At 33.5% G+C, this 13,101-nt stretch overlaps 2 protein-coding genes across 2 annotated transcripts in view; one reads left to right on the top strand and one right to left on the bottom strand.

The window, feature by feature from the left end:
• Positions 1-13,101, top strand: part of LOC143056233 (solute carrier family 35 member F6-like) — a 514,661-nt gene that overhangs the window by 120,491 nt on the left and 381,069 nt on the right. The window lies entirely within an intron of this gene.
• LOC143057338 (uncharacterized) overlaps positions 1-13,101 on the bottom strand; it is a 73,307-nt gene that overhangs the window by 41,871 nt on the left and 18,335 nt on the right. The window contains exons 3-6 of the mRNA XM_076230640.1: positions 11,087-11,332; positions 6,070-6,624; positions 3,177-3,298; positions 71-1,252 (exon numbers count right to left, since the gene is read on the bottom strand). Coding sequence (XP_076086755.1) covers positions 71-1,252; positions 3,177-3,298; positions 6,070-6,624; positions 11,087-11,332 — 2,105 coding nt within the window. The remainder of the gene's footprint in view (positions 1-70; positions 1,253-3,176; positions 3,299-6,069; positions 6,625-11,086; positions 11,333-13,101) is intronic.

Below are 13,101 nucleotides of genomic sequence, written 5' to 3'. Positions count from 1 at the left end.
TGAGTAAAGACTGTTACAGAATCCAAATGATAAAATGATCAAACTATAAAATTGCTTTTTTAAAACATACCTCAGTATCCATCCAAGGCGAGTATATCTGTTCAGATAGATGTGCTGCCTGATGCTGTGGACAGAAACACTCCTGGTTGTTTGTCAAAGTATCATATTCAAAAGTATCTTTATAATAATCGCCATCACTGCATTTAAAATGGAGTTTAGAAGATATGTTCACCTGATACTTCTCTTTTATTTCCTCAATAAGTTGTTTTACTTTACTGTATATATCGCTACAAGTGCTTCCAAATCCCTTTTGAGCGGAAAACGACACAACCTGAAGAGCAATTGTATCAGTCGACATGGTAACCAGAATCTTTTTCCAACCAGATTTTTCAATGTCAAACATACAAATTCCACGATATAAAGCAGTATCATTGTCTACTGTGCTGGGCTTGTAATTTCTAATAAACCAGGCAGATAGATGGTTAAAGAAAAATGGTGGAAGAAATTCAAATTTGAAACAAAGCCAGGAAGTTCTTTTACATTTTCCGTCATTAATGCCAAATTTTGCACAAACATCGTTAAACGTAGAGGACGGCATCATGCTTGGCATTATATAATAGTTTGCGATTTCTATTTTGACCAGTATATCAAGCTTTTCGATAACTGCATGCAAATTATTTGTCTGTCCTAAAAACTTACTTTCATCTTTTGCTTTGAAAAATTCTGTTATTAACGATTCACTTATTTTTCCTTGTCGTATAAACAGTGTCCAGTCCTCGCGGTGGTGCAATCTGTTGTTATCAACCCTATCTGAGACTAAACACCTGAAAGCATCGGCTAACCACTGAGGATTTAATATGATTAAATCCTGTATATTTTCGAAGAAAATAATATTCCCTACAATATGCTGAAATCGAAGAAATAACAGCAAATCATCCGCCTTAAGTATTTTGATATCTCTATGTTTAGCCAATTTTGACATTTCAGTAAAACTGATGAAATTTTTGCCATTGTTTTTATTTATTTCAATCAAATGTTCTAAAAGAACCCATTTCAACGGAAATAGATTACCCCAATTATCCATATTCTTTGCAGTTTTGTAAATTTCGGATCGCAAATTTTCAAATTCTTCGTCAGTATCTTTCAAATTTGATAGATAAAACTTTTTGTGCAAGTGATGATATTTGCTTCTGAGTCCAAACGCTTGGTCTATTTGATAAGTAAGTTCCGTTTGTCTTTTCTCAAAATCTGCCTACAAAACAACATAAATGAGACAACAAATATCATGTTTGATACTTTAGCGATAATTATTAAAAATATTTCAAAGGTGATGAACCTCCAATATACACTATCGTTTTTCAAATGTACAACTACAATGTAGCTCTCTTATGTCTTCATCATATGAATATCAGGCACAATCTCTCCCGTCAGGGGTTTATTATCATACCATCATAACATATATGAGAAGAACATAATGCGTGTCATGCCAACAACTGGTTTTTAAATAAATGTGTTTAGTTCCGAGGCAAAGATCCTATAAGTGAATCAATATCAACGCCAAATACGCAATCTTTAATGTACTGATAACAGTATCGTAACTATATCCCTGTTAATAAGTCTTTTTAAAGGTTTTGTTAGCTTCTGAGGTGAATACTGACATGTTTGTGCTTTATACAGAATATCACCATAAAAAATTAGATGTGAAATACTTGAACGTAAAAGAAGTCTGCATGTTGAGCTATATTTACGAATGCTGTCCTTGTACCGATGATAGAAATGTCGACTGATAACGATAATTATTGATGCACCTTCATTATCTTTTTTTAAATTATATCACTAGGTCTCTTGATAGTTAGAAAGAAATGAATGTGCTTTCTATAGTTTACTATGTTGTTTGTATTTTTGTCGTAGTTGACGGACGTACATTTTATATGGATAATTCTCGTATCGATATCATATCACGTCTCGTTATGAAAACACCACTGTTGAATGGGTTGTTATTTAATAGACATCCCTTGGTCTTCTAACAACAGACAGTAAATCTCTTGCACAAATAGGTATTTCATTTGAGTAAGAAGGATGTCTAAATTAGCGCCCAGTCTAAATAGAGACAATACAATATGTGTCTCGTGCAGAAAGGATGCAGAGCTCTCTGTGCATTAACAACCCTTGCATCAAAAGAGGAACGAAAGATGCCAAAAGGGACAGTCAAACTCATAAATCTAAATTAAACTGACAAAGTCTGGCTAAAAATTAAAAAAAACGGATGAACAACACATGACACAACATAGAAAACTAAAGAATAAATAACACGAACCCCACCAAAAAATAGGAGTGATCTCAGGTGCTCCGGAAGGGTAAGCAGATCCTGGTCCACATTTGGTACCCGTCGTGGTGTTTATGTTGTACCAAATCCGGTAAACTGTTTTATCCGGTAGGTCACATTCATAAAGGGAAGGGCATTGTAGTTACTAGTAAGACGTAAGGAACATATCCGATATCATTTGTGAAACGGTTATTCCATAACAGTCAACCAACTCGTGATTGCGTCATGAAAATTAACGAAGAGATAATTTCAACTTCACCATTTGGAACTCTTTATTTAATAGATTCCTTGTGCGCAGCAACCCTCTATCAACTCTTTAAACGTTCCGGACAGTGGTATGTTGCCTTGTTTAATTTCTGTTCCTTTTCTTCATAACCTCATTTTCAAGAGTTCCTTTTATTAACTGTGCGACCTTCCTATCTGTTGAAATACTTACCTACGATTGTTTAGAATATTTACAATAAATGAGGACATCCTGGATGATGTTCGGGGATATTCAGATTGTCAATGGAAAATGAGAATATAGTGGATATGGGAAGAAACTTGACCTTTCAACAGCCCTACTAGAAACCCCTGTTGCAAAGGTTTTTAATGTGCAAATTCCTTTGAACATAGTCATCTCTCTACACGAGGAACGGGATTATTAGGCCTCATTCTAACCGGACGTTGCTGCGTACTTTATACAGCCTGCACAACCAAACAGGCGCCCCATCTGGCATCGGGTTTTACTGCTGCCTGGCAGAACTGTAGTAACCATATTTCCATTCCACATTCACCCTTTGTGAATAATAAGTCAATTGTGTATAAAACTCAGATAAAATTGACAAAACACGATCTATGATTGTATTACCTTGTCATATTTATCTTTTCCAGTGAAAACTAATAATATTGGAGGTTGAAAGTACCTATTAGTAGCTCGTTCGTCGTCTGTCCGATGGCAATGGATAGAATCAAACCAAAATTCAACATACTCTGAAATATATTAAAACTGTTGAAAAAATATTGTGTCGAGATAATAATTAAGATTGATGTATCTTAAATATATGAATATAATACAAACATTATTTTTTACTATAGCAGAACGCATTTTCCAGTTGTCAATTTTGTAAAAGAAAATATGGATATATTCATTTTTTTAAATTTAGCTTTCCTCTTTTTTATGAAAGACTTTTGTTTTAGAGTAATATTTTATAAATCTTTGGAATCTGAAATGTTTTATTTTTCTCAAATACTATTTAATATAATATGTCCTTTGACGTTATTTTTACTTAGTTTGTGTTTGTTCATAAGTAACATTTGAAGATAGATTTATCCATATCTGAAACACCATATACGAAACAGTACGATTATTCTATTGAACAGTATTAAAAAACATCAGAAGAAAATTGCCAATCTTACTCATTGGTCATCAAAATAACGAAATTTATAATCGCTTACGGAATCAGATTAGATGTCAAATAATTCTTTCAAATATCTCATTTGCTTTACCTTCCCGACGGTACGAGACTTTAAATAAGTTAAACACCTCCTAATATCTTTATTCTTTACTGAAACTCGTGTTTGAAATTCGATAAGTATTGACAGGAACACTAAAAGGACAAACAAAAAAAAAACCTGACTGACAGTACATTTAAAATAATGAACACTTTTAAACATGTTTCATTAGAGCCCGTAAATATTATTGACAACTAGTAATGTATTTTTCGTATATAATACAACGCGAAACGCGAAATAACCGAACGTGCTATCCATGACCATGTTAAAACAATGTGCAGAAGAAGAAAATGAATAAAATCCAAGATATAGTTCTTAATATCATAGTTGTACCATGAAAAGTAATTTAGGAATCATATGCTTCTTTTTATTACGTTATATAGTTGTGAAGGCGTTGATCGTGCGCATATTTTTTAATATCAAACGCTTCCGTGCGTCATAAAAACGTCATAAAAATGTGATAAGGTCAACGCTTTTAAACCCGCATTGTCAAAGAGACATCAATCCGACTAAAGAATAGAAAATAGCCACAGGCCAACAAAAGGTCTTCAACACAGCTATAAAACTATACACCCGGAGACAGGCTTAATATATTCAGACTGCCATTTGATTAGGGTCTTTTCGATGGAATTTTCCTCGGAGTTGAGTATTTTTGTAATTTTACATTTTACTGACATGTCAGCTGAGAATAATCTCAATTATACTGATTGAAAGATAAAGTCTCTATCAAATAAAAATCAAGCACAATCCCTCCCGTTAAAGATTAGTATGATGCAATCATAAAATATATGGTAAGATAAGAACATAAGCGGTATCATGCCGACAACTGGTTTAATAATAAATATGTTTATTCCGATGCAAAGACCATATGAGTGAATCAATATGTATAAAAAAGGCCGGCTATACTTGCTGGTCCTTTTTTGTTTATAGCTCTTCATATATTTAAAGTAGATCATCGGAATATATATAATTGTTTTATACTTTGCTTAAATGAAGATTTAATTATGCTTTTTCAAAAATATGATAAAAGGATGGGTCACCGTGCTGTTTTTCAAGCTATGAGTCATTGAAATTGCCTAAATTTGCGTAGAATTATCATGATAAAAAAAATACATGTTTGTGCATTATAAGAAATCTATAAAATAGAATTTTGAAAAAAATTGTGAGATGATAGGTTTCAGAATATGTTTTAAGAAAATAAAAAGAAAAAACGGTGTCACCGAACTTGTTTTCTTGCTACAAGTTGAAGTTAAAAAATTGCCCTTTCTGTCGAAAATAAATTTTGTACTAAAAGAGTTATCTCCCCTCAATAGGCTTCATTTTCAAATTTCTGGCCAGCTGGTTTGTTTAAACAGTTTCACAATTGATGGAATACAATAGATAGATACAAAGGTTAGTAAAGACTTTGTCGAGTTTGGTTCAGGCTAGGTGGAGTACGGTTCAGACAAGCTCGAGCATGGTTCTGACTAGGTTGAGCATGGTTTAGACGTGTATAATAGTCGAGTACAAGTTCAGACTCGTTTCTTGCTTTTATATATATAGATTAGAGTTGGTTTTCCCGTTTGAATGGTTTAACACCAGTAATTGTAGGGGTACCGTTCTGTTCGGTGTGAGGCAAGGCTCGTGAGAGTTGTCTCATTTACACTCATACAACATCTTCTTATATCAATGTTAAATATGGGATGCCGACTACAGTCGAGTATTGTCAGACCAATTTAGACTGCTCGAGTAAAAATCAGTACAGCCGATTTGTTACTGGTTTGTAGTGTCATCCTTAACTATAACTATGACGTTTTAGGTTTGTTTTTTCATCGGAGAGGTATATATCCAGCCTTAACAACTGTTGCTCAAGTAAGCTATGCCACAGGTAACTTTACAGTAAAATATACACATTTTTTGCAGACATACTGGCACCAGTTAGATAAAGGTATCAATCAACAAAGTATATGTCCTTAATTAAAAAAAAAATATGCAAACAAGTACTTTTAGTAAATAAATAAAACATCACGCATTCGTTTCTTTCTTTCCAATACGTTAAAGTACAACATATAATGTAGTTGTACCGTTTACCTTAAAACCGTTTTGAAATATAACAGGTGGTAGCAAAAATGTCCGAACGCATCGTAATAGTATGTATATATGTACTCTACATCAATTTTAACTTTAGAAAACAGGTATACTACTGCTGTTATAGTATACTAGTATTTGGAAGTCTTACTAAATATTGATTATCTGATTCGAAAACATACCTCCAACATGTTGAAAATCGGCAAAACACTGACTCAACTCGTGTTTACGTATGTCATCCTGCATATCTGCAACTACAAGGTATACTGCGCTACTGGTTAAAAATGCTTGGTGTGTAGCATAAAATTCTCTTTGTCCTGCAAAGTCCCATAATTCGCATAATGCATAAAGGTTCGAAGGTGTGTTCACAGTTGACTTAGAAAACACATGCGACATCAAATCTTCAGGCATTACCAATGGCGTCTTCTTAACTTTTTTTTTATACATATCACGTGTATGGGTCGTTGCAAATACATCTTCATTCTTATGAAGAATAGCATTTGCTTCGCTTGTAGAATTATCAGGTGTTTCCAATGGTAAAAACTCATTTTTATCTTTACTTTTATCCTGACTAACCGCTGCGTTGATTGTGTTATCTTCTTTGTTAGAAGCCTTTTCATCACGTTGACTTATCAATACATTATTGGCCTCATCTATCTGCATATTATGAATGTCTCCATCTTCGGCATTCGGATTAAGTGCTCTCTTGATCCGGCCAACCTTATCATTATCAATATCTTAAAAAAATCAATATTTTTTTTATTTATTTCCAAAATCAATAAATTATAAACAATAAAATGGCAACAGGAATTACAAGTTTTTTGTTTTATTGAAAAAGTACTTAGTTGATTTTCTCTCTCGACAAGAGGAATATGTTAAATCCGATGTCTCATCTGAAGAGAATACAATGTTATAACACAATTGATATGATGTCGACTGCTGTACCTAAATTTTGACAAATTTACCTATTATGTTTGTTGGTTTTTCTTACGCATTGTTTTCAATATAATGGACGTGTATGCGACTGTTATCGCTAGGGAAAAACATATAGTGGCATAAGGTCTTTTTCAGACCGGCAGTATATAGTTTTAAAAGAGGGACGAAAGATACCAAAGGGACAGTCAAACTCATAAATCTAAAACAAACTGACAACGATATGGCTAAAAAGCTATCTCCAGGAGACTTATCGTTGACACTGAGATTGGGACATTGAGGACCAAACATTCCAAAGAGTTGTGCCAAAAAGGAAAAATATGCCTGGGATAATTAAATTCTTAGTACTTCGAATATCGCATACTTTTGCAAACAGTAAATTTATAAAAATAACTATATATTAATTGATATTCTTATAAAACACCGATAATGACCGAAGTGTTCACTACTAAGCTGGTTATACCCTCGGGGACGAAATGTCTACCAGCATTGGCATCGACCGTTTCGAAGTCGGGCGTCAGCTGAGCTGTGCGGGATAAATGAAGTCCGATTAGAATGGGGACGTTAAATCCGATGTCTTGTGTTGAGAGAGTGCCACGCTCTTTTCACCACGTTGGGAACCATTGCAACAACTCTTGGAGAGAAACATAGGTGGCCAGCCCGTTCATATCCAATTAACCCTCATATTTAGTTGCTATTAAAAATTCTCCGATGTTGTCCCGGACGGCCTTACTAACAAGACATACCTACTGGTTTTTTCTCTTCCACATCAAGCATGAAATATTTGCCACTTAACAAGAAATCCGAAAATGATTCAAGAATAAAGGTTAAAGTTAGCTAACTATTAAACCAGGTTTACAGCAATATGTTCTTCCGTAACAATGTACCGAGACATAAGACACTTGTTTTATATTCGTTTGATGAGTTGGGAGCTTTTAGGTTTGCCAAATGTTTGGGACCTTAACATTTTGAATATATATTGATATTTATTTTATTTTCGTTTCATTTTTTTCAAAAGCAGATTAAACGACAGGAAAACTATTGTCATATTCCTACATCATGTACATGAATATCCTTATGTAAAAATGATGGATTAAACCTCTTTCTTATATTTAAGTTGCAAAAAAATGCAGCATATTGATAACAATGTGTGAACAAACAGAAATAAAATATACCAGTAATAGGTAAAAATGTCAAAAACAGGAGTACAGCAGTCAACAGGGTTAGCATTTAATCTCTATAAAAACAAACAAAAATTTCTACAAATGAAATCAAAATGGCATAAAAAAAATAACACATACGCAATAATGAAACACAATAATACAAAACATAATCACAGCAAAATGCAGAATAGCGGGATGTACAAGTACTGAGTAACTCCTAAAGGATATGCTACTATAAATAGATCAAACAGTATATGTCAATAATTTACAAAGACAAGTAAGATTATGAACTATGCCAGTATCTATAATATATACATCATGTTGTTATGGAATATTAGTGAACAAGGTCTTGGCATCTGCAGATGATTTTTTTTTTTTTAAATATTTGACGTTCTTTGACATAATCCTGGTTCATTTTTGTCTACTTATACACTGGTGACGATTTGCAAAGTCCATGTAGCTGCTGAAAGCTCTTGTATGCCGAATGAGTTGGGAGATGTATATCTTATATGCAGGTTGGGTTAGTATATTGCTACTACGGTCGGGGAAATTGATATTTTTTAAATTAGAATCGTCTTGTTCGTCACTGAGATGACCAAGGTATGAGTCGGAATAAGCCGTGTCTGTTGCTTCTTTAATATATAGTTTTGGAGGATATATAAATGTTACCCAATCAGAAAAGTGAATTATAAATGGAAAGATCATCATCAAGATATCTGAATGTGAAATGAAATGATCTGATAATTGGGATGGAACAATTCCATTAATCAATGTACCGCAGATATGAAAATGTTAAATAATATGTAGAGATTTAAAGGCACATAAAACGATTTTCTTTAAATTGTATTGTGAAGAATATTATGAAAACAAGGCATGTATACATACCTATCCCTAACCCCTATACGAAATTCTTAACATGTGTTGCCAATCCAAATCATTAAATCGACAAACATGCTTCATCAGTAAAAAAAATAGTAGTAACCCTTTTTTTTTTCTTACATACATTTACCAGGCTTGACCTTGATAAACAATTTGTAGACTCATAAAGAACGTGGAAAAAATGTCCGACGAAAAACATGCATGGCATTTTTTTAAAAATTCTATCTATGCCTTTGGTTGGTTGCCTAACTTGCATTAGCAAATAAGTCATACATGTTCTGGACAAAAAGAAATCAGCAATACATACAATCGTTAGGTTCTGTAATAGAGGCCTTCCGGGATATGGTCAAACATATTTGGACTACGACGGGGATATGAGGGTATATTGTATAGAGACGGATATTTTGCCTTCCAACAGTCCACCTACGGGATACCAAAACAGATAAGGGTTGTTTCGCTCCGTCTACACGAGGGATCGAATTTAACGTCTTCATTCTGACCAGACGATTTTTTCAAACTTGTACATCCCGCACATCCACCGGACTGAGTTGAAACACTCACAAGCAATGATGGTAATAATGCAACTTGATAAGTGTAGGTTTCTGTTTATATAGGAAGATGTGGTTTGAGTCAGCGGATCTATTTTATCAGCAATCAAAGACGGGCTTCAAAGTTATTGTGAAACTGCCTATTCTAGAGGGGGCGTGAATCAGATGTGGATACTTAAAAATTCCAAAGATCTTTTAGAGTACGTACAATCTAACTCTCTTTCATCTTGTAACAGTATTAAAACATTTGACCTTTCTTCTCTGTACACTAGTATTCCACATTCCAAACTTAAAGACAAATTGAAAGAGTTGGTATTGCTTTGCTTCGTAAAAAAGAATGGCCAACGTAGATACAAGTATCTTGTCTTAGGTAGGGATAAATCATACTTTGTAAAGAATCACTCTGATTCGAACAAAAAATTCTCTGAAACTGATATTATCAAGATGCTTGATTTCTTGATTGACAACATATTTGTTACGTTCGGAGGACGTGTTTTTCAACAGACTGTCGGCATTCCAATAGGAACAAACTGTGCCCCTCTACTTGCCGACTTGTTTCTTTATTATTATGAGGCTGACTTCATGCAGGAACTTCTTAGGATAAAAGATTAGAAGTTAGCACTATCCTATAACTCTACGTGTCGCTATATAGATGATGATCTTTCACTAAATAATTCAAAATTTGGTGACTATGTGGAACGCATCTATCCAATCGAGCTAGAGATAAAGGATACTACAGATACAGTTAAGTCGGCCTCATATCTTGACTTACATCTAGAAATTGACAATGAGGGTCGGTTGAAAACAAAACTTTACGACAAAAGAGATGATTTCAGCTTTCCAATTGTGAACTTTCCATTTCTAAGTAGCAACATTCCAGCAGCACCTGCATACGGGGTATATATCTCCCAATTGATACGATATTCCCGTGCTTGCATTTCCTATCATGATTTTCTTGATAGATGGTTGCTGTTCACAAGGAAGCTATTAAACCAAGAGTTCCAAATGGTGAAGTTGAAATCATCCCTTCGTAAATTTTACGGACGCCATCACGAGTTGGTTGACCGTTATGGAATAACCGTATCACAAATGATATCGGATATGTTCCTTACGTCGTAACTACAATCCCTTTCCCTTTCCTAAATGTGACCTACCGAATTAGACTATTTACCGGATTTGTTATCACATAAGCAACACGACGAGTGCCGCATGTGGAGCAGGATCTGCTCACCCTTCCGGCGCACCTGAGATCACCCCTAGTTTTTGGTGGGGTTCGTGTTGTTTATTCTTTAGTTTTCTATGTTATGTCATGTGTACTATTGTTTTTCTGTTTGTCTTTTTCATTTTTAGCCATGGCGTTGTCAGTTTGTTTTAGATTTATGAGTTTGACTGTCCCTTTGGTATCTTTCGTCCCTCTTTTAGTTTCAGAGACATTTCTCTGTAATTTGTTATTAGTTATTTGATATGATATTTTTGAAAGTTCTTATGTATCTTATCTAATTAAAATTTACAGATAAGTATATATGTGTCTTTCTAGGAAGACGACGTTAACGTTACTAACGACGAATCTTATATACAATGTATCGTATATGTTATATACTTATTTGTGCTTTTCGATTGTTTACTTTTCCTGTTTGTTAATATTCATTATTTACCACCACTTAGTATTTGTATACCTTTGCCGATTATCCATTTGCCATCTTCTATGTTGATTTTGCATCTACGAACAACAATATCAACTCCGTCCGTACTTTTCACACCTGATAAGCTTTTTTTCAATAATCTTCTCAAAAGACATGTTTTTCCAGTCGACTCCTTTCCAACTATCATAATTCTTACAAAATATCTCTTTTCTGTTTTTTCAGTTTCCAGAAGCTTATTGAATCTGATTTTATCTTCCTCTGGTAGATGAAAGATGGATTCTAGCCAAAAAAATAAGTTAATACCTGTAGCGTGATGTTTTACATTTGATATAGAAAAGTAAAAACAAAAAGGTGGTCAGTGGAAATTAAAAAAAATAATACATAAATAAACAGATTGAACAGAAAATTGACGTATCATTTTTAGTTGACTTTCTCATATCATACATAGTACATGAAGTAATTAATATATCAATTTTGTTTGAGTTCGTAATTTATTAAATCTTCAAGATATACATTATATATTTATATTAATAATTCATGTGTGTTTTAATTTGAACATATCTATTGTATTTAAACATTAACGTTGAAACGGATATGAAAGTATGCATACTAATTAAGCCAAAACGTATTTACTATATAGCACATTACTTTATTGAATCTTTCAAAAAGTCCATTTGCAATCACGTATAATGAGCAACTGCAAGCTTGGGTAAAGCAACAGAGAAGACATATTTGAAATGAGATGAAATATTTGACATAAAACATTGAGACTGAAATTAATGATTAATATTAAAAACAAAAGATATGATGTGATTTCCAATGAGACAGGTTTTTACAAGAGACTGAATTACACAGAAATTAACAACTATAAGTCACTGTACGGATTTCAACAATGAGCAAAGCCCATACACTACCAACAATTTGACTAGCATTTACATGTACATTAAATGCCGCTATATAAACAGTACTTTTAGGAAACATCACTAATCAAAACATTAAATGCCACTATATAAATAGTACTTTTAGGAAACATCACTATTCAGTACATTAAATGCTGCTATATAAACAGTACTTTAAGGAAACATCACTATTCAGTACATGAAATGCCGCTATATAAACAGTACTTTTAGGAAACATCACTATTCAGTACATTAATTTTTATATCATTTTTTTTAATGTTGGGAAAAAGTTGTTTACAGTACTGAAAATTTCAGTCATTTTTCAGTACTGAAAATTTCAGTAATTTTTCAGTACTGAAAATTTCAGTCATTTTTCAGTACTGAAAATTTCAGTCATTTTTCAGTACTGAAAATTTCAGTCATTTTTCAGTACTGAAAATTTCAGCCATTTTTCAGTACTGAAAATTTCAGCCATTTTTCAGTACTGAAAATTTTAGTCAAAATCAAGACCTAATAAAAAAAAAACTCGGTTATGCTATCACAAATATCATAAGCCCCAAGGGTGAGTTGGGAATAGAAATATGGTATCTTGGTCCTGTTCCGACCGGCAGTAAAAAGCTTGCCAAAGTGGGGTATACGTCTGGCTGTGCAAGATGTATCAAGTTTGCAGCTACGTCCTGTCAGAATGCATATGGCGAGGTTAAATCAAATGCGTCATGTAAAGAAAGTGGCAAGATCTCTGCACGTTAAGAACCCTTGCAACAACTCTTCCTGTTGCATGGCAAAATTTCTGTCCCTATCTAATATACCTTTATTTTCCAGTTGAAGTCGAAATTCCCCCCGATCATCATCCCGGTGGGCCTCTATTAATACAAGACCTACTAGTACCTGTTGTATTCATTGTTTACTTGTTCTCGTCCTCAACCTTCGTGGAATATTTGCCACTAGACATAAAGCTATCAACAATCAATCAATCATCAACAAATATCATAAGTTTGTTTGGGATAAAAACAAGTATTTTATTTTAAAACTCCATGGCTATATGTATTCTTTCATTTAACACATTAATACATTGAAGATGATTCTGTTAATGAAATTTATGACCACATTCTTTATGTGCCTGTTTCAAGCCACGACTTCTCATTTTTG

The sequence above is a fragment of the Mytilus galloprovincialis genome, chromosome 13 (genome assembly GCF_965363235.1).
Source record: "Mytilus galloprovincialis chromosome 13, xbMytGall1.hap1.1, whole genome shotgun sequence".
Lineage (NCBI taxonomy): Eukaryota > Metazoa > Mollusca > Bivalvia > Mytilida > Mytilidae > Mytilus > Mytilus galloprovincialis.
The sequence above is the reverse complement of the archived record's forward strand: the minus strand, read 5'-3'. Positions and strand labels throughout refer to the sequence as shown.